Source organism: Procambarus clarkii, unplaced genomic scaffold (assembly GCF_040958095.1).
Source record: "Procambarus clarkii isolate CNS0578487 unplaced genomic scaffold, FALCON_Pclarkii_2.0 HiC_scaffold_223, whole genome shotgun sequence".
NCBI classification, from domain to species: domain Eukaryota; kingdom Metazoa; phylum Arthropoda; class Malacostraca; order Decapoda; family Cambaridae; genus Procambarus; species Procambarus clarkii.
In genome coordinates this window covers 156,167-178,117 of record NW_027189256.1, presented here as the reverse complement: position 1 = coordinate 178,117, position 21,951 = coordinate 156,167, and the positions used below count along the sequence as shown (strand labels likewise).

General features: G+C 62.0%; 1 protein-coding gene across 1 annotated transcript in view; it reads left to right on the top strand.

Moving 5' to 3' along the window:
* Positions 1-1,725: 1,725 nt before the first annotated feature.
* LOC138361177 (peptidyl-prolyl cis-trans isomerase-like) overlaps positions 1,726-21,951 on the top strand; it is a 36,871-nt gene continuing 16,645 nt past the window's right edge. Inside the window, exon 1 of the mRNA XM_069320614.1 lies at positions 1,726-1,866. Within this exon, the coding sequence (XP_069176715.1) occupies positions 1,750-1,866 (117 nt within the window). The 5' untranslated portion in view covers positions 1,726-1,749. The remainder of the gene's footprint in view (positions 1,867-21,951) is intronic.

Here is a 21,951-nt window from a genome sequence, read left to right as displayed (position 1 = left end):
CGGTGAGACATTTGGCCCTGAGTCCTGCAAGCTTTGTTGCTTGTTTGTGACTCAATTCATGTCTCAGGTCATCCACAGGGTTATTAAGTCTAGCTAGTCTGCGGTTTATCCCTGTGTCCATGACATTCGTAAATTTGCTGCTCTTGGTGCCGTCTTTGGTAACATGTCCTGGACTGACATTAGGACACTGGGTTTTTGGCGGTTGAACAGGGTCCTGGCTGCATGCTACCTCGTTAACGTTCCTGGGCCTAGTTGGGCCTGTGTCGCTTTGGGTCGGTGGCTGCAGCCTGTCTCAACTTCGAGTTGAGATGTGGAACACTGACCGCCTCCAAGCAACAGCCTAGTGGACCATGCTCTCACAAGTCAAATAGTTCTCCTCTCCAAGCACGCCGGGCTCTTCCCCAAGCACGCTGGGCTCCTCCCCAAGCACGCCGGGCTCCTCCCCAAGCTCGCCGGGCTCCTCCCCAAGCACGCCGGGCTCCTCCCCAAGCACGCCGGGCTCCTCCCCAAGCACGCCGGGCTCCTCCCCAAGCACGCCGGGCTCCTCCCCAAGCACGCCGGGCTCCTCCCCAAGCACGCCGAGCTTGGGGAGTAGAACTATTCCCAGAACCCCATCAAGCAGGTATCCCGGGTAAGTCCCCCTTCTTTCTTTTTAGTCGTTGGTGAAGTAGCTCCAGGGAGCCGTAGGGGCTACCCCTCAGAACACCAGCGTTGAATGTAATGAAACACCATTTTCTGGGTGAGTCCCGGAGGCTCCCTGGCAACCCTTCCTTTCTCCGGTCGGCAGTTTTTGCGTATTTTAACATCCAGCCCCAGAACTTTAGGGTGGATCGCCGATGTGGGTGTCTGGGGCTTCCTCTTCCCCCTCTTGGGGAGGGGGGATCTGTGTAGACATGCAATGTGGCTCGTGTGACGTCATGCTTGTTTGCTCGTTTTCATTTGGGGGGGGGGTTCTGTCCACTCGCTTGTCTAATTTCGTTGTTTTTAACCAGAATAGGGGTTTGTTTTGGGGCGCTTGCCTCTCTGGGTGCCTGTCCCAGTCGATGGCAGATATAGATTGCTCCAAATCACATGTGCATTTCTATACGCCATTGCTCCTCGTGCCTCTCCGAGGGGGCCATGTTCTGGCTTGTGGATCCCGGTAGACAAGAACTCCATGCACATTGATGCCAGAAAGCTAATATATCCATATCAGCTTGGATATCTGCGGGGAGCCTCTGAGACTCGCCCAGAAAATGGTGTTTCATTACATTCAACGCTGTTTTTTTGCTCTAATACCTGAAACATTGTTATTAATAAAGTCAACTGTCATCTTGGTGTTTCTCTACACTGTGGTCAGTGTCGAGAAACAACATTACTTATATTTTCCAGTTACTTTACTCTGAGCCTGATGCTTCAATATAGTTCAGTTACTTTACTCAGAGCCTGACACTTCATTATAGTCCAAATTCCACCATTAATGTTTGTGTTGGTAATGACAGGTGCAGGAGACCATCAGGGAGGCCCTGGAGATGATGACCACAGAGACAGGTGCCACAGCTGACCCCATACACCTGGGAGACTCAGCCTCCACCATTAATGTTTGTGTTGGTAATGACAGGTGCAGGAGACCATCAGGGAGGCCCTGGAGATGATGACCACAGAGACAGGTGCCACAGCTGACCCCGTACACCTGGGAGACTCAGCCTCCACCATTAATGTTTGTGTTGGTAATGACAGGTGCAGGAGACCATCAGGGAGGCCCTGGAGATGATGACCACAGAGACAGGTGCCACAGCTGACCCTGTACACCTGGGAGACTCAGCCTCCAGCATCATGAATAAAGTTCAGGAAATCACTGGAGAGATCCCCCAGAAGCAATTAACAGTAAGTTTTTTCTCATATCACAAGATATTGAGTTGCATTTTGAGGAGAGGAAGCTGTTCTTAGGTTTATCGAGGTTCCCCAAGGTCAACTACTGACTTAATATCCAATACACAACAATACACAATACGCCTTACTCCTTGAAAAACATTTACTGCTAGGTGAACAGGTGAATCTGGTAAAAGGAAACATGGGAATCATTTCTGTCCTGCACGATGATTGAACTTCCGATTCTCTATTGAAACCAGGATCCTGGCCCCCTCACAGAGGCACAGAGAGCGGGTGACACTCCACCAACCTACCGAGAAAGCATCCAGGAAGACAGTGAACCAAAACAGACCACTGATGGGTTCGAAGAGACTGAAGCCTTGAAACTGCCAACAAACTCCCAAACAATGGTAGCACCAACCCCCCTGCCAGTAGGGGGGGGGGCTGGAGCTACAGGTCCAGCACCAACCTCTCTGCCAGTAGAGGGGGGCTGGAGCTACAGGTCCAGCACCAACCACCTGCCAGTAGAGGGGGGCTGGAGCTACAGGTCCAGTACCAACCTCTCTGCCAGTAGAGGGGGGCTGGAGCTACAGGCCCAGCACCAACCACCCTGCCAGTAGAGGGGGGGCTGGAGATACAGGTCCAGTACCAACACCCTGCCAGTAGAAGGGGGGGGGGGGCTGGATTTACATGTCCAGCACCAACCCCCTGCCAGTAGAGGAAGCTGGAGCAACAGGTCCAGTACCAACCCCCTGCCAGTAGAGCGGGGCTGGTGCTACAGGTCCAGCACCAACCCCTTGCCAGTAGAGGGGGGCTGGAGCTACAGGTCCAGCACCAACCTCTCTGCCAGTAGAGGGGGGGCTGGAGCTACAGGTCCAGCACCAACCCTCTGTCAGTAGAGGGGGGCTGGAGCTACAGGTCCAGCACCAACCCCCTGCCAGTAGAGGGGGGGCTGGAGCTACAGGTCCAGCACCAACCCCCTGCCAGTAGTGGGGGCGGGGCTGGAGCTACAGGTCCAGCACCAACCCCCTGCCAGTAGAGGGGGGGCTGGAGCTACAGGTCCAGCACATTCTCCCCTGCCAGTAGAGGGGGGCTGGAGCTACAGGTCCAGCACCAACCCTCTGTCAGTAGAGGGGGGCTGGAGCTACAGGTCCAGCACCAACCCCCTGCCAGTAGAGGGGGGGCTGGAGCTACAGGTCCAGCACCAACCCCCTGCCAGTAGAGGGGGGGCTGGAGCTACAGGTCCAGCACCAACCCCCTGCCAGTAGAGGGAGGGCTGGAGCTACAGGTCCAGCACCAACCGCCTGTGAGTAGAGGGGCGGCTGGAGCTACAGGTCCAGCACAATCTCCCCTGCCAGTAGAGGGGGGGCTGGAGCTACAGGTCCAGCACCAACCCCCTGCCAGTAGAGGGGGGGCTGGAGCTACAGGTCCAGCACCAACCCCCTGCCAGTAGAGGGAGGGCTGGAGCTACAGGTCCAGCACCAACCGCCTGTGAGTAGAGGGGCGGCTGGAGCTACAGGTCCAGCACAATCTCCCCTGCCAGTAGAGGGGGGGCTGGAGCTACAGGTCCAGCACCAACCCCCTGCCAGTAGAGGGGGGGCTGGAGCTACAGGTCCAGCACCAACCCCCTGCCAGTAGAGGGAGGGCTGGAGCTACAGGTCCAGCACCAACCGCCTGTGAGTAGAGGGGGGCTGGAGCTACAGGTCCAGCACCAACCCTCTGTCAGTAGAGACGGGGGGGGGGGGTCTGGAGCTACAGGTCCAACACCAACCCTCTGTCAGTAGAGACGGGGGAGGGGGGTCTGGAGCTACAGGTCCAGCACCAACACCCTGCCAGTAGAGGGGGGGACTGGAGCTACAGGTCCAGCACCAACCCCCTGCCAGTAGAGGGGGGCTGGAGCTACAGGTCCAGCACCAACCCCCTGCCAGTAGAGGGGGGGGGGCTGGAGCTACAGGTCCAGCACCAACCCCCTGCCAGTAGAGGGGGGGGTCTGGAGCTACAGGTCCAGCACCAACACGCTGCCAGTAGAGGGGGGGACTGGAGCTACAGGTCCAGCACCAACCCCCTGCCAGTAGAGGGGGGCTGGAGCTACAGGTCCAGCACCAACCCCCTGCCAGTAGAGGGGGGCTGGAGCTACAGGTCCAGCACCAACCCCCTGCCAGTAGAGGGGGGGGGCTGGAGCTACAGGTCCAGATTCAACCCCCTGCCAGTAGAGGTGGGCTGGAGCTACAGGCCCAGAACCACACCTCTGGCAGTAGAGACGGGGGGGGGGGGGTCTGGAGCTACAGGTCCAACACCAACCCCACTGCCAGTAGAGGGAGGCTGGAGCTACAGGTCCAGCACCATCCCCCCTGCCAGAAGAGGGGGGGGGGCTGGAGCTACAGGTCCAGATTCAACCCCCTGCCAGTAGAAGGGAGATGGAGCTACAGGTCCAGCACCAACCCCTGCTAGTAGAGGGGGGCTGGAGCTACAGGTCCAGCACCAACCCCCCTGCCAGTAGAAGGGAGATAGAGCTACAGGTCCAGCACCAACCCCTGCTATTAGAGGGGGGCTGGAGCTACAGGTCCAGCACCACCCCCCCTGCCAGTAGAAGGGAGATGGAGCTACAGGTCCAGCACCAACCCCTGCTAGTAGAGGGGGGCTGGAGCTACAGGTCCAGCACCAGGGGGGTGGAGCTACAGGTCCAGCATCAACCTCCCTGCCAGTAGAGGGGGGGGGCTGAAGCTACAGGTCCAGAAGCAACCCCTTGCCAGTAGAGGGGGGCTTAAGCTACAGGTCCAGCACCAACCCCCTGCCAGTAGAGGGGGGGCTGGAGCTACAGGTCCAGCACCAACCTTCTGCCAGTAAAGGTGGGGGGGCTGGAGCTACAGGTCCAGCACCAACCCCCTGCCAGTAGAGGGGGGGCTGGAGCTACAGTTCCAGCACCAACCCTCTGCCAGTACAGGGGGGCTGGAGCTACAGGTCCAGCACCAACTCCCTGCCAGTAGAGGGGGGGGGGGCTGGAGCTATATGTCAAGCACCAACCCCCTGCCAGTAGAGGGGGGCAGGAGCTACAGGTCCAGCACCAACCCCCTGCCAATTGAGGGGGGCTGGAGCAACACGTCCAACACCAACCCCCTGCCAGAAGAGAGGGGCTGAAGCTACAGGTCCAGCACCAACCCCCCTGCCAGTAGAGGGGGGGGCCAGGAGCTACAGGTCCAGCACCAACCCCCTGCCAGTAGAGGGGGGGCCAGGAGCTACAGGTCCAGCACCAACCCCCTGCCAGTAGAGGGGGTGCTGGATCTACTGGTCGAACACCAACCCCCTGCCAGTAGAGGGGGGGCTGGAGCTACAGGTCCAGCACCAACCCCCTGTCAGTAGAGGGGGGGCTGGAGCTACTGGTCCAGCACCAACCCCCTGCCAGTAGAGGGGGGGCTGGAGCTACAGGTCCAGCACCAACCCCCTGCCAGTAGAGGGGAGCTGGAGCTACAGGTCCATCACCAACCGCCTGCCAGTAGAGGTGGGCTGGAGCTACAGGTCCAGCACCAACCCCCTGCCAGTAGAGGGGGACTGGAGCTACAGGTCCAGCACCAACCCCCTGCCAGTAGAGGTGGGCTGGAGCTACAGGTCCAGCACCATCCCCCCTGCCAGTAGAGGGGGGGGGGGCTGGAGCTTCAGGTCCAAATTCAACCCCCTGCCAGTAGAGGTGGGCTGGAGCTACAGGTCCAGCACCAACCCCATGCCAGTAGAGGGGGGCTGGAGCTACAGGCCCAGAACCACACCCCTGACAGTAGAGACGGGGGGGGGGGGTCTGTAGCTACTGGTCCAACACCAACCCCACTGCCAGTAGAGAGAGGCTGGACCTACAGGTCCAGCACCAACCCCCTGCGAGTAGAGGGGGGGCTGGAGCTACAGGTCCAGCACCAACCCCCTGCCAGTAGAGGGGGGCTGGAGCTACAGGTCCAGCACCAACCCCCTGCCAGTAGAGGTGGGCTGGAGCTACAGGTCCAGCACCAACCCCCTGCCAATAGAGGTGGGCTGGAGCTACAGGTCCAGCACCAATCCCCTGGCAGTAGAGGGGGGCTGGAGCTACAGGTCCAGCACCAACCCCCTGCCAGTAGAGTGGTGGGGCTGGAGCTACAGATCCAGCACCAACCCCCCTGCCAGTAGAAGGAAGATGGAGCTACAGGTCCAGCACCATCCCCTTGCTAGTAGAGGGGGGGTGGAGCTACAGGTCCAGCACCAGGGGGGTGGAGCTACAGGTCCAGCACCAACCCCTCCTAGTAGAGGGGGGGGTGGAGCTACAGGTCCAGCACCAGGGGGGTGGAGCTACAGGTCCAGCATCAACCCCCCTGCCAGTAGAGGGGGGGGGGCTGAAGCTACAGGTCCAGAAGCAACCCCCTGCCAGTAGAGGGGGGGGGGGGCTGGAGCTATATGTCAAGCACCAACCCTCTGCCAGTAGAGGGGGGGCTGGAGCTACAGGTCCAGCACCAACCCTCTGCCAGTAGAGGGGGGGCTGAAGCTACAGGTCCAGCACCAACCCTCTGCCAGTAGAAGGGGGCTGGAGCTAAAGGTCCAGCACCAACCTTCTGCCAGTAGAGGGGGGGGGGGCTGGAGTTACATGTCCAGCACCAACCCCCTGCCAGTAGAGGAAGCTGGAGCAACAGGTCCAGTACCAACCCCCTGCCAGTAGAGCGGGGCTGGTGCTACAGGTCCAGCACCAACCCCTTGCCAGTAGAGGGAGGGGCTGGAGCTACTGGCCCAGCACCAACCCCTCTGCCAGTAAATGGGGGCTGGAGCTACAGGTCCAGTACCAACCCCCTGCCAGTAGAGGGGGGCTGGAGTTACAGGTCCAGCACCAACCCCCTGCCAGTAGAGGGGGGGCTGGAACTACAGGTCCAGCACCAACCGCCTGCCAGTAGAGGTGGGCTGGAGCTACAGGTCCAGCACCAACCCCCTGCCAGTAGAGGGGGGGCTGGAGCTACAGGTCCAGCACCAACCCCCTGCCAGTAGAGGGGGGCTGGAGCTACAGGTCCAGGGTAAACCCCCTGCCAGTAGAGGGGGGCGTGTAGCTACAGGTCCAGGACAAACCCCCTGCCAGTAGAGGGGGGCGGGAGCTACAGGTCCAGCACCAACACCCTGCCAGTAGAGGTGGGCTGGAGCTACAGTTCTAGCACCAACCCTCTGCCAGTAGAGGGGGGCTGGAGCTACAGTTCTAGCACCAACCCTCTGCCAGTAGAGGGGGGCTGGACCTACTGGTCCAGCACCAACACCCTGCCAGTACTGGGAGGGAGGAGCTACAGGTCCAGCACCAACCCCCTGCCAGTAGAGGGGGGGGGCTGGAACTACTGGTCGAACACCAACCCCCTGCCAGTAGAGGGGGGGGGGCTGGAGCTACATGTCCAACACCAACCCCCTGCCAGTAGAGGAGGGCTAGAGCTACTGGTCCAACACCAACCCCCTGCTAGTAGAGGGGGGCTGGAGCTTCAGGTCCAGCACCAACCCCCTTCCAGTAGAGGTGGGCTCGAGCTACTGGTCCAACACCAACCCCCTGCCAATAGAGGGGGGCTGGATCTACAGGTCCAGCACCAACCCCCCTGCCAGTAGAGAGGGGGCTGGAGCTACAGGTCCAGCACCAACCCTCTGCCAGTAGAGGGGGACTGGAGCTACAGGTCCAGAACCAACCCCATGCCAGTAGAGGTGGGCTGGAACTACAGCTTCAGCACTAAACCCCTGCCAGTAGAGGAGCGCTGGAGCATCAAGTCTAGCACCAACCCCCTGCCAGTAGAGGGGGGGCTGGAGCAACAGGTCCAGCACCAACCCCCTGCCAGTAGAGGGGTGGCTGGAGATACAGGTCCAGTACCAACACCCTGCCAGTAGAAGGGGGGGGGGGCTGGAGTTACATGTCCAGCAATAACCCCCTGCCAGTAGAGGAAGCTGGAGCAACAGGTCCAGCACCAACCCCCTGCCAGTAGAGGGGGGCTGGTGCTACAGGTCCAGCACCAACCCCTTGCCAGTAGAGGGAGGGGCTGGAGCTACTGGCCCAGCACCAACCCCCTGCCTGTAGAGGGGAGCTGGAGTTACAGGTCCAGCACCAACCCCCTGCCATTAGAGGTAAGCTGGAGCTACAGGTCCAGTACCAACCCCCTGCCAGTAGAGGGGGGCTGGAGTTACAGGTCCAGCACCAACCCCCTGCCAGTAGAGGGGGGCTGGAGCTAAGGGTCCAGCACCAACCGCCTGCCAGTAGAAGTGGGCTGGAGCTACAGGTCCAGGATAAACCCCCTGCCAGTAGAGGGGGGCGTGTAGCTACAGGTCCAGGACAAACCCCCTGCCAGTAGAGGTGGGCTGGAGCTACAGGTCCAGCACCAACCCCCTGCCAGTAGAGGTGGGCTGGAGCTACAGGTCCAGCACCATCCCCCCTGCCAGTAGAGGGGGGGGGGGGCTGGAGCTTCAGGTCCAAATTCAACCCCCTGCCAGTAGAGGTGGGCTGGAGCTACAGGTCCAGCACCAACCCCATGCCAGTAGAGGGGGGTTGGAGCTACAGGCCCAGAACCACACCCCTAACAGTAGAGACGGGGGGGGGGGGGGTCTGGAGCTACTGGTCCAACACCAACCCCACTGCCAGTAGAGAGAGGCTGGAGCTACAGGTCCAGCACCAACCCCCTGCCAGTAGAGGGGGGGCTGGAGCTACAGGTCCAGCACCAACCCCCTGCCAGTAGAGGGGGGCTGGAGCTACAGGTCCAGCACCAACCCCCTGCCAGTAGAGGTGGGCTGGAGCTACAGGTCCAGCACCAACCCCCTGCCAATAGAGGTGGGCTGGAGCTACAGGTCCAGCACCAATCCCCTGCCAGTAGAGGGGGGCTGGAGCTACAGGTCCAGCACCAACCCCCTGCCAGTAGAGTGGTGGGGCTGGAGCTACAGATCCAGCACCAACCCCCCTGCCAGTAGAAGGAAGATGGAGCTACAGGTCCAGCACCATCCCCTTGCTAGTAGAGGGGGGGTGGAGCTACAGGTCCAGCACCAGGGGGGTGGAGCTACAGGTCCAGCACCAACCCCTCCTAGTAGAGGGGGGGTGGAGCTACAGGTCCAGCACCAGGGGGGTGGAGCTACAGGTCCAGCATCAACCCCCCTGCCAGTAGAGGGGGGGGGGGCTGAAGCTACAGGTCCAGAAGCAACCCCCTGCCAGTAGAGGGGGGGGGCTGGAGCTATATGTCAAGCACCAACCCTCTGCCAGTAGAGGGGGGGCTGGAGCTACAGGTCCAGCACCAACCCTCTGCCAGTAGAGGGGGGGCTGAAGCTACAGGTCCAGCACCAACCCTCTGCCAGTAGAAGGGGGCTGGAGCTACAGGTCCAGCACCAACCTTCTGCCAGTAGAGGGGGGGGGGCTGGAGTTACATGTCCAGCACCAACCCCCTGCCAGTAGAGGAAGCTGGAGCAACAGGTCCAGTACCAACCCCCTGCCAGTAGAGCGGGGCTGGTGCTACAGGTCCAGCACCAACCCCTTGCCAGTAGAGGGAGGGGCTGGAGCTACTGGCCCAGCACCAACCCCTCTGCCAGTAAATGGGGGCTGGAGCTACAGGTCCAGTACCAACCCCCTGCCAGTAGAGGGGGGCTGGAGTTACAGGTCCAGCACCAACCCCCTGCCAGTAGAGGGGGGGCTGGAACTACAGGTCCAGCACCAACCGCCTGCCAGTAGAGGTGGGCTGGAGCTACAGGTCCAGCACCAACCCCCTGCCAGTAGAGGGGGGGCTGGAGCTACAGGTCCAGCACCAACCCCCTGCCAGTAGAGGGGGGCTGGAGCTACAGGTCCAGGGTAAACCCCCTGCCAGTAGAGGGGGGCGTGTAGCTACAGGTCCAGGACAAACCCCCTGCCAGTAGAGGGGGGCGGGAGCTACAGGTCCAGCACCAACACCCTGCCAGTAGAGGTGGGCTGGAGCTACAGTTCTAGCACCAACCCTCTGCCAGTAGAGGGGGGCTGGAGCTACAGTTCTAGCACCAACCCTCTGCCAGTAGAGGGGGGCTGGAGCTACTGGTCCAGCACCAACACCCTGCCAGTACTGGGAGGGAGGAGCTACAGGTCCAGCACCAACCCCCTGCCAGTAGAGGGGGGGGGGCTGGAACTACTGGTCGAACACCAACCCCCTGCCAGTAGAGGGGGGGGGGGCTGGAGCTACATGTCCAACACCAACCCCCTGCCAGTAGAGGAGGGCTAGAGCAACTGGTCCAACACCAACCCCCTGCTAGTAGAGGGGGGCTGGAGCTTCAGGTCCAGCACCAACCCCCTTCCAGTAGAGGTGGGCTCGAGCTACTGGTCCAACACCAACCCCCTGCCAATAGAGGGGGGCTGGATCTACAGGTCCAGCACCAACCCCCCTGCCAGTAGAGAGGGGGCTGGAGCTACAGGTCCAGCACCAACCCTCTGCCAGTAGAGGGGGACTGGAGCTACAGGTCCAGAACCAACCCCATGCCAGTAGAGGTGGGCTGGAACTACAGCTTCAGCACTAAACCCCTGCCAGTAGAGGAGCGCTGGAGCATCAAGTCTAGCACCAACCCCCTGCCAGTAGAGGGGGGGCTGGAGCAACAGGTCCAGCACCAACCCCCTGCCAGTAGAGGGGTGGCTGGAGATACAGGTCCAGTACCAACACCCTGCCAGTAGAAGGGGGGGGGGCTGGAGTTACATGTCCAGCAATAACCCCCTGCCAGTAGAGGAAGCTGGAGCAACAGGTCCAGCACCAACCCCCTGCCAGTAGAGGGGGGCTGGTGCTACAGGTCCAGCACCAACCCCTTGCCAGTAGAGGGAGGGGCTGGAGCTACTGGCCCAGCACCAACCCCCTGCCTGTAGAGGGGAGCTGGAGTTACAGGTCCAGCACCAACCCCCTGCCATTAGAGGTAAGCTGGAGCTACAGGTCCAGTACCAACCCCCTGCCAGTAGAGGGGGGCTGGAGTTACAGGTCCAGCACCAACCCCCTGCCAGTAGAGGGGGGCTGGAGCTAAGGGTCCAGCACCAACCGCCTGCCAGTAGAAGTGGGCTGGAGCTACAGGTCCAGGATAAACCCCCTGCCAGTAGAGGGGGGCGTGTAGCTACAGGTCCAGGACAAACCCCCTGCCAGTAGAGGTGGGCTGGAGCTACAGGTCCAGCACCAACCCCCTGCCAGTAGAGGTGGGCTGGAGCTACAGGTCCAGCACCATCCCCCCTGCCAGTAGAGGGGGGGGGGCTGGAGCTTCAGGTCCAAATTCAACCCCCTGCCAGTAGAGGTGGGCTGGAGCTACAGGTCCAGCACCAACCCCATGCCAGTAGAGGGGGGCTGGAGCTACAGGCCCAGAACCACACCCCTAACAGTAGAGACGGGGGGGGGGGGGTCTGGAGCTACTGGTCCAACACCAACCCCACTGCCAGTAGAGAGAGGCTGGAGCTACAGGTCCAGCACCAACCCCCTGCCAGTAGAGGGGGGGCTGGAGCTACAGGTCCAGCACCAACCCCCTGCCAGTAGAGGGGGGCTGGAGCTACAGGTCCAGCACCAACCCCCTGCCAGTAGAGGTGGGCTGGAGCTACAGGTCCAGCACCAACCCCCTGCTAATAGAGGTGGGCTGGAGCTACAGGTCCAGCACCAATCCCCTGCCAGTAGAGGGGGGCTGGAGCTACAGGTCCAGCACCAACCCCCTGCCAGTAGAGTGGTGGGGCTGGAGCTACAGATCCAGCACCAACCCCCCTGCCAGTAGAAGGAAGATGGAGCTACAGGTCCAGCACCATCCCCTTGCTAGTAGAGGGGGGGTGGAGCTACAGGTCCAGCACCAGGGGGGTGGAGCTACAGGTCCAGCACCAACCCCTCCTAGTAGAGGGGGGGTGGAGCTACAGGTCCAGCACCAGGGGGTTGGAGCTACAGGTCCAGCATCAACCCCCCTGCCAGTAGAGGGGGGGGGCTGAAGCTACAGGTCCAGAAGCAACCCCCTGCCAGTAGAGGGGGGGGGCTGGAGCTATATGTCAAGCACCAACCCTCTGCCAGTAGAGGGGGGGGCTGGAGCTACAGGTCCAGCACCAACCCTCTGCCAGTAGAGGGGGGGCTGAAGCTACAGGTCCAGCACCAACCCTCTGCCAGTAGAAGGGGGCTGGAGCTACAGGTCCAGCACCAACCTTCTGCCAGTAGAGGGGGGGGGGGCTGGAGTTACATGTCCAGCACCAACCCCCTGCCAGTAGAGGAAGCTGGAGCAACAGGTCCAGTACCAACCCCCTGCCAGTAGAGCGGGGCTGGTGCTACAGGTCCAGCACCAACCCCTTGCCAGTAGAGGGAGGGGCTGGAGCTACTGGCCCAGCACCAACCCCTCTGCCAGTAAATGGGGGCTGGAGCTACAGGTCCAGCACCAACCCCCTGCCTGTAGAGGGGATCTGGAGTTACAGGTCCAGCACCAACCCCCTGCCATTAGAGGTAGGCTGGAGCTACAGGTCCAGTACCAACCCCCTGCCAGTAGAGGGGGGCTGGAGTTACTGGTCCAGCACCAACCCGCTGCCAGTAGAGGGGGGGCTGGAACTACAGGTCCAGCACCAACCCCCTGCCAGTAGAGGGGGGGCTGGAGCTACAGGTCCAGCACCAAACCCCTGCCAGTAGAGGGGGGTTGGAGCTACAGGTCCAGGATAAACCCCCTGCCAGTAGAGGGGGGCGTGTAGCTACAGGTCCAGGACAAACCCCCTGCCAGTAGAGGGGGGCGGGAGCTACAGGTCCAGCACCAACACCCTGCCAGTAGAGGGGGGCTGGAGCTACAGTTCTAGCACCAACCCTCTGCCAGTAGAGGGGGGCTAGAGCTACAGTTCTAGCACCAACCCTCTGCCAGTAGAGGGGGGCTGGAGCTACTGGTCCAGCACCAACACCCTGCCAGTACTGGGAGGGAGGAGCTACAGGTCCAGCACCAACCCCCTGCCAGTAGAGGGGGGGCTGGAACTACTGGTCGAACACCAACCCCCTGCCAGTAGAGGGGGGGGGGGCTGGAGCTACATGTCCAACACCAACCCCCTGCCAGTAGAGGAGGGCTAGAGCTACTGGTCCAACACCAACCCCCCTGCTAGTAGAGGGGGGCTGGAGCTTCAAGTCCAGCACCAACCCCCTGCCAGTAGAGGTGGGCTCGAGCTACTGGTCCAACACCAACCCCCTGCCAATAGAGGGGGGCTGGATCTACAGGTCCAGCACCAACCCCCCTGCCAGTAGAGAGGGGGCTGGAGCTACAGGTCCAGCACCAACCCTCTGCCAGTAGAGGGGGACTGGAGCTACAGGTCCAGAACCAACCCCATGCCAGTAGAGGTGGGCTGGAACTACAGCTTCAGCACTAAACCCCTGCCAGTAGAGGAGCGCTGGAGCATCAAGTCTAGCACCAACCCCCTGCCAGTAGAGGGGGGGGGTGGAGCAACAGGTCCAGCACCAACCCCCTGCCAGTAGAGGGGTGGCTGGAGATACAGGTCCAGTACCAACACCCTGCCAGTAGAAGGGGGGGGGGGCTGGAGTTACATGTCCAGCAATAACCCCCTTCCAGTAGAGGAAGCTGGAGCAACAGGTCCAGCACCAACCCTCTGCCAGTAGAGGGGGGCTGGTGCTACAGGTCCAGCACCAACCCCTTGCCAGTAGAGGGAGGGGCTGGAGCTACTGGCCCAGCACCAACCCCTCTGCCAGTAAATGGGGGCTGGAGCTACAGGTCCAGCACCAACCCCCTGCCTGTAGAGGGGAGCTGGAGTTACAGGTCCAGCACCAACCCCCTGCCATTAGAGGTAAGCTGGAGCTACAGGTCCAGTACCAACCCCCTGCCAGTAGAGGGGGGCTGGAGTTACAGGTCCAGCACCAACCCCCTGCCAGTAGAGGGGGGCTGGAGCTACAGGTCCAGCACCAACCGCCTGCCAGTAGAGGTGGGCTGGAGCTACAGGTCCAGGATAAACCCCCTGCCAGTAGAGGGGGGCGAGTAGCTACAGGTCCAGGACAAACCCCCTGCCAGTAGAGGTGGGCTGGAGCTACAGGTCCAGCACCAACACCCTGCCAGTAGAGGGAGGGCTGGAGCTACGGGTCCAGCCCCAACCGCCTGCCAGTAGAGGGGGGGCTGAAGCTACAGGTCCAGCACAATCTCACCTGCCAGTAGAGGGGGGGGGGGCTGGAGCTACAGGTCCAGCACCAACCCCCTGCCAGTAGAGGGGGGCTGGAGGTACAGGTCCAGCACCAACTTCCTTGCCAGTAGAGGTCAGCTGGAGCTACAGGTCCAGCACCATCCCCCCTGCCAGTAGAGGGGGGTGGGCTGGAGCTACAGGCCCAGAACCACACCCCTGCCAGTAGAGGTGGGCTGGAGCTACTGGTCCAGCACCAATCCCCTGCCAGTAGAGGGGGGCTGGAGCTACAGGTCCAGCACCAACCCCCCTGTCAGTAGAAGGGAGATGGAGCTACAGGTCCAGCACCAACCCCTGCTAGTAGAGGGGGGCTGGAGCTACAGGTCCAGCACCAGGGGGGTGGAGCTACAGGTCCAGCATCAACCTCCCTGCCAGTAGAGGGGGGGGGGGGCTGAAGCTACAGGTCCAGAAGCAACCCCCTGCCAGTAGAGGGGGGCTTAAGCTACAGGTCCAGCACCAACCCCCTGCCAGTAAAGGGGGGGCTGGAGCTACAGGTCCAGCACCAACCCCCTGCCAGTAGAGAGAGGCTGGAGCTACAGGTCCAGCACCAACCCCCTGCAAGTAGAGGGGGGCTGGAGCTACAGGTCCAGCACCAACCCCCTGCCAGTAGAGGTGGGCTGGAGCTACAGGTCCAGCACCAACCCCCTGCTAATAGAGGTGGGCTGGAGCTACAGGTCCAGCACCAATCCCCTGCCAGTAGAGGGGGGCTGGAGCTACAGGTCCAGCACCAACCCCCTGCCAGTAGAGTGGTGGGGCTGGAGCTACAGATCCAGCACCAACCCCCCTGCCAGTAGAAGGAAGATGGAGCTACAGGTCCAGCACCAACCCCTTGCTAGTAGAGGGGGGGTGGAGCTACAGGTCCAGCACCAGGGGGGTGGAGCTACAGGTCCAGCACCAACCCCTCCTAGTAGAGGGGGGGTGGAGCTACAGGTCCAGCATCAACCCCCCTGCCAGTAGAGGGGGGGGCTGAAGCTACAGGTCCAGAAGCAACCCCCTGCCAGTAGAGAGGGGGGGCTGGAGCTATATGTCAAGCACCAACCCTCTGCCAGTAGAAGGGGGCTGGAACTACAGGTCCAGCACCAACCTTCTGCCAGTAGAGGGGGGGGGGGGCTGGAGTTACATGTCCAGCACCAACCCCCTGCCAGTAGAGGAAGCTGGAGCAACAGGTCCAGTACCAACCCCCTGCCAGTAAATGGGGGCTGGAGCTACAGGTCCAGCACCAACCCCCTGCCTGTAGAGGGGAGCTGGAGTTACAGGTCCAGCACCAACCCCCTGCCATTAGAGGTAGGCTGGAGCTACAGGTCCAGTACCAACCCTCTGCCAGTAGAGGGGGGCTGGAGTTACAGGTCCAGCACCAACCCCCTGCCAGTAGAGGGGGGGCTGGAGCTACAGGTCCAGCACCAACCGCCTGCCAGTAGAGGTGGGCTGGAGCTACAGGTCCAGCACCAACCCCCTGCCAGTAGAGGGGGGCTGGAGCTACAGGTCCAGGATAAACCCCCTGCCAGTAGAAAGGGGCGTGTAGCTACAGGTCCAGGACAAACCCCCTGCCAGTAGAGGGGGGCTGGAGCTACAGGTCCAGTACCAACCGCCTGCCAGTAGAGGGGGGGCTGGAGCTACAGGTCCAGCACCAACCTTCTGCCAGTAGAAGGGGGCGGGAGCTACAGGTCCAGCACCAACACCCTGCCAGTAGAGGGGGGCTGGAGCTACAGTTCTAGCACCAACCCTCTGCCAGTAGAGGGGGGCTGGAGCTACTGGTCCAGCACCAACACCCTGCCAGTAGAGGGGGGCTGGAGCTACAGTTCTAGCACCAACCCTCTGCCAGTAGAGGGGGGCTGGAGCTACTGGTCCAGCACCAACACCCTGCCAGTACTGAGAGGGAGGAGCTACAGGTCCAGCACCAACCCCCTGCCAGTAGAGGGGGGGCTGGAACTACTGGTCGAACACCAACCCCCTGCCAGTAGAGGGGGGGGGGGCTGGAGCTACATGTCCAACACCAACCCCCAGCCAGTAGAGGGGGGGGGGCTGGAGCTACATGTCCAACACCAACCCCCTGCCAGTAGAGGAGGGCTAGAGCTACTGGTCCAACACCAACCCCCTGCTAGTAGAGGGGGGCTGGAGCTTCAGGTCCAGCACCAACCCCCTGCCAGTAGAGGTGGGCTCGAGCTACTGGTCCAACACCAACCCCCTGCCAATAGAGGGGGGCTGGATCTACAGGTCCAGCACCAACCCCCCTGCCAGTAGAGAGGGGGCTGGAGCTACAGGTCCAGCACCAACCCTCTGCCAGTAGAGGGGGACTGGAGCTACAGGTCCAGAACCAACCCCATGCCAGTAGAGGTGGGCTGGAACTTCAGCTTCAGCACTAAACGCCTGCCAGTCGAGGAGCGCTGGAGCAACAAGTCTAGCACCAACCCCCTGCCAGTAGAGGGGGGGCTGGAGCAACAGGTCCAGCACCAACCCCCTGCCAGTAGAGTGGTGGCTGGAGATACAGGTCCAGTACCAACACCCTGCCAGTAGAAGGGGGGGGACTGGAGTTACATGTCCAGCAATAACCCCCTGCCAGTAGAGGAAGCTGGAGCAACAGGTCCAGCACCAACCCCCTGCTAGTAGAGGGGGGCTGGTGCTACAGGTCCAGCACCAACCCCTTGCCAGTAGAGGGAGGGGCTGGAGCTACTGGCCCAGCACCAACCCCTCTGCCAGTAAATGGGGGCTGGAGCTACAGGTCCAGCACCAACCCCCTGCCTGTAGAGGGGAGCTGGAGTTACAGGTCCAGCACCAACCCCCTGCCATTAGAGGTAAGCTGGAGCTACAGGTCCAGTACCAACCCCCTGCCAGTAGAGGGGGGCTGGAGTTACATGTCTAGCACCAACCCCCTGCCAGTAGAGGAGGGCTGGAGCTACAGGTCCAGCATCAACCGCCTGCCATTAGAGGTGGGTTGGAGCTACAGGTCCAGCACCAACCCCCTGCCAGTAGAGGGGGGGGGGGGGCTGGAGCTACAGGTCCAGCACCAACCCCCTGCCAGTAGAGGGGGGCTGGAGCTACAGGTCCAGGATAAACCCCCTGCCAGTAGAGGGGGGCGTGTAGCTACAGGTCCAGAACAAACCCCCTGCCAGTAGAGGGGGGCTGGAGCTACAGGTCCAGCACCAACCGCCTGCCAGTAGAGGGGGGGCTGAAGCTACAGGTCCAGCACAATCTCCCCTGTCAGTAGAGGGGGGGGGGCTGGAGCTACAGGTCCAGCACCAACCCCCTGCCAGTAGAGGGGGGCTGGAGGTACAGGTCCAGCACCAACTTCCTTGCCAGTAGAGGTCAGCTGGAGCTACAGGTCCAGCACCATCCCCCCTGCCAGTAGAGGGGGGTGGGCTGGAGCTACAGGCCCAGAACCACACCCCTGCCAGTAGAGGTGGGCTGGAGCTACTGGTCCAGCACCAATCCCCTGCCAGTAGAGGGGGGCTGGAGCTACAGGTCCAGCACCAACCCCCCTGCCAGTAGAAGGGAGATGGAGCTACAGGTCCAGCACCAACCCCTGCTAGTAGAGGGGGGCTGGAGCTACAGGTCCAGCACCAGGGGGGTGGAGCTACAGGTCCAGCATCAACCTCCCTGCCAGTAGAGGGGGGGGCTGAAGCTACAGGTCCAGCACCAACCCCCTGCCAGTAGAGGGGGGGGGCTGGAGCTATAGGTCCAGCACCAACCCCCTGCCAGTAGAGGGGGGGGCTGGAGCTACAGGTCTAGCACCAACCTTCTGCCAGTAATGGTGGGGGGCTGGAGCTACAGGTCCAGCACCAACCCCCTGCCAGTAGAGGGGGGCTGGAGCTACAGGTCCAGCACCAACCCCCTGCCAGTAGAGGGGGGCTGGAGCTACAGTTCCAGCACCAACCCTCTGCCAGTAGAGGGGGGGCTGGAGCTACAGGTCCAGCACCAACTCCCTGCCAGTAGAGGGGGGGGGCTGGTGCTATATGTCAAGCACCAACCCCCTGCCAGTAGAGGGGGGCTGGAGCTACAGTTCCAGCACCAACCCTCTGCCAGTAGAGGGAGGGGGGCAGGAGCTACAGGTCCAGCACCAACCCCCTGCCAATAGAGGGGGGCTGGAGCTACACGTCCAACACCAACCCCCTGCCAGAAGAGAGGGGCTGAAGCTACAGGTCCAGCACCAACCCCCCTGTCAGTAGAGGGGGGGCTAGGAGCTACAGGTCCAGCACCAACCCCCTGTCAGTAGAGAGGGGCTGAAGCTACAGGTCCAGCACCAACCCCCCTGCCAGTAGAGGGGGGGCCTGGAGCTACAGGTCCAGCACCAACCCCCAGCCAGTTGAGGGGGGGCCAGGAGCTACAGGTCCAGCACCAACCCCCTGCCAGTAGAGGGGGGGGGGCAGGTGCTACAGGTCCAGCACCAACCCCCTGCCAGTAGAGGGGGTGCTGGATCTACTGGTCGAACACCAAACCCCTGTCAGTAGAGGGGGGGCTGGAGCTACAGGTCCAGCACCAACCCCCTGCCAGTAGAGGGGGGGCTGGAGCTACAGGTCCAGCACCAACCCCCTGCCAGTAGAGGGGGGCTGGAGCTACAGGTCCATCACCAACCCCCTGCCAGTAGAGGGGGGCTGGAGCTACAGGTCCAGCACCAACCCCCTGCCAGTAGAGGGGGACTGGAGCTACAGGTCCAGCACCAACCCCCTGCCAGTAGAGGTGTGCTGGAGCTACAGGTCCAGCACCATCCCCCCTGCCAGTAGAGGGGGGGGGGGCTGGCGCTTCAGGTCCAAATTCAACCCCCTGCCAGTAGAGGTGGGCTGGAGCTCCAGGTCCAGCACCAACCCCATGCCAGTAGAGACGGGGGGGGGGGTCTGGAGCTACTGGTCCAACACCAACCCCACTGCCAGTAGAGAGAGGCTGGAGCTACAGGTCCAGCACCAACCCCCTGCCAGTAGAGGTGGGCTGGAGCTACAGGTCCAGCACCAACCCCCTGCCAATAGAGGTGGGCTGGAGCTACAGGTCCAGCACCAATCCCCTGCCAGTAGAGGGGGGCTGGAGCTACAGGTCCAGCACCAACCCCCTGCCAGTAGAGTGGTGGGGCTGGAGCTACAGATCCAGCACCAACCCCCCTGCCAGTAGAAGGAAGATGGAGCTACAGGTCCAGCACCAACCCCCTGCCAGTAGAGGGGGGTGGAGCTACAGGTCCAGCACCAGGGGGGTGGAGCTACAGGTCCAGCACCAACCCCTGCTAGTAGAGGGGGGGTGGAGCTAAAGGTCCAGCACCAGGGGGGTGGAGCTACAGGTCCAGCATCAACCCCCCTGATAGTAGAGGGGGGGGGGCTGAAGCTACAGGTCCAGAAGCAACCCCCTGCCAGTAGAGGGGGGGAGCTGGAGCTATATGTCAAGCACCAACCCCCTGCCAGTAGAGGGGGGGCTGAAGCTACAGGTCCAGCACCAACCCTCTGCCACTAGAATGGGGCGGGAGCTACAGATCCAGCACCAACACCCTGCCAGTAGAGGAGGGTTGGAGCTACAGGTCCAGCACCAACACCCTGCCAGTAGAGGGGGGCTGGAGCTACAGTTCTAGCACCAACCCTCTGCCAGTAGAGGGGGGCTGGAGCTACTGGTCCAGCACCAACACCCTGCCAGTACTGAGAGGGAGGAGCTACAGGTCCAGCACCAACCCCCTGCCAGTAGAGGGGGGGCTGGAACTACTGGTCGAACACCAACCCCCTGCCAGTAGAGGGGGGGGGGCTGGAGCTACATGTCCAACACCAACCCCCAGCCAGTAGAGGGGGGGGGGCTGGAGCTACATGTCCAACACCAACCCCCTGCCAGTAGAGGAGGGCTAGAGCTACTGGTCCAACACCAACCCCCTGCTAGTAGAGGGGGGCTGGAGCTTCAGGTCCAGCACAAACCCCCTGCCAGTAGAGGTGGGCTCGAGCTACTGGTCCAACACCAACCCCCTGCCAATAGAGGGGGGCTGGATCTACAGGTCCAGCACCAACCCCCCTGCCAGTAGAGAGGGGGCTGGAGCTACAGGTCCAGCACCAACCCTCTGCCAGTAGAGGGGGACTGGAGCTACAGGTCCAGAACCAACCCCATGCCAGTAGAGGTGGGCTGGAACTTCAGCTTCAGCACTAAACGCCTGCCAGTCGAGGAGCGCTGGAGCAACAAGTCTAGCACCAACCCCCTGCCAGTAGAGGGGGGGCTGGAGCAACAGGTCCAGCACCAACCCCCTGCCAGTAGAGTGGTGGCTGGAGATACAGGTCCAGTACCAACACCCTGCCAGTAGAAGGGGGGGGACTGGAGTTACATGTCCAGCAATAACCCCCTGCCAGTAGAGGAAGCTGGAGCAACAGGTCCAGCACCAACCCCCTGCTAGTAGAGGGGGGCTGGTGCTACAGGTCCAGCACCAACCCCTTGCCAGTAGAGGGAGGGGCTGGAGCTACTGGCCCAGCACCAACCCCTCTGCCAGTAAATGGGGGCTGGAGCTACAGGTCCAGCACCAACCCCCTGCCTGTAGAGGGGAGCTGGAGTTACAGGTCCAGCACCAACCCCCTGCCATTAGAGGTAAGCTGGAGCTACAGGTCCAGTACCAACCCCCTGCCAGTAGAGGGGGGCTGGAGTTACATGTCTAGCACCAACCCCCTGCCAGTAGAGGAGGGCTGGAGCTACAGGTCCAGCATCAACCGCCTGCCATTAGAGGTGGGTTGGAGCTACAGGTCCAGCACCAACCCCCTGCCAGTAGAGGGGGGGGGGGGCTGGAGCTACAGGTCCAGCACCAACCCCCTGCCAGTAGAGGGGGGCTGGAGCTACAGGTCCAGGATAAACCCCCTGCCAGTAGAGGGGGGCGTGTAGCTACAGGTCCAGAACAAACCCCCTGCCAGTAGAGGGGGGCTGGAGCTACAGGTCCAGCACCAACCGCCTGCCAGTAGAGGGGGGGCTGAAGCTACAGGTCCAGCACAATCTCCCCTGTCAGTAGAGGGGGGGGGGCTGGAGCTACAGGTCCAGCACCAACCCCCTGCCAGTAGAGGGGGGCTGGAGGTACAGGTCCAGCACCAACTTCCTTGCCAGTAGAGGTCAGCTGGAGCTACAGGTCCAGCACCATCCCCCCTGCCAGTAGAGGGGGGTGGGCTGGAGCTACAGGCCCAGAACCACACCCCTGCCAGTAGAGGTGGGCTGGAGCTACTGGTCCAGCACCAATCCCCTGCCAGTAGAGGGGGGCTGGAGCTACAGGTCCAGCACCAACCCCCCTGCCAGTAGAAGGGAGATGGAGCTACAGGTCCAGCACCAACCCCTGCTAGTAGAGGGGGGCTGGAGCTACAGGTCCAGCACCAGGGGGGTGGAGCTACAGGTCCAGCATCAACCTCCCTGCCAGTAGAGGGGGGGGCTGAAGCTACAGGTCCAGCACCAACCCCCTGCCAGTAGAGGGGGGGGGCTGGAGCTATAGGTCCAGCACCAACCCCCTGCCAGTAGAGGGGGGGGCTGGAGCTACAGGTCTAGCACCAACCTTCTGCCAGTAATGGTGGGGGGCTGGAGCTACAGGTCCAGCACCAACCCCCTGCCAGTAGAGGGGGGCTGGAGCTACAGGTCCAGCACCAACCCCCTGCCAGTAGAGGGGGGCTGGAGCTACAGTTCCAGCACCAACCCTCTGCCAGTAGAGGGGGGGCTGGAGCTACAGGTCCAGCACCAACTCCCTGCCAGTAGAGGGGGGGGGGGCTGGTGCTATATGTCAAGCACCAACCCCCTGCCAGTAGAGGGGGGCTGGAGCTACAGTTCCAGCACCAACCCTCTGCCAGTAGAGGGAGGGGGGCAGGAGCTACAGGTCCAGCACCAACCCCCTGCCAATAGAGGGGGGCTGGAGCTACACGTCCAACACCAACCCCCTGCCAGAAGAGAGGGGCTGAAGCTACAGGTCCAGCACCAACCCCCCTGTCAGTAGAGGGGGGGCTAGGAGCTACAGGTCCAGCACCAACCCCCTGTCAGTAGAGAGGGGCTGAAGCTACAGGTCCAGCACCAACCCC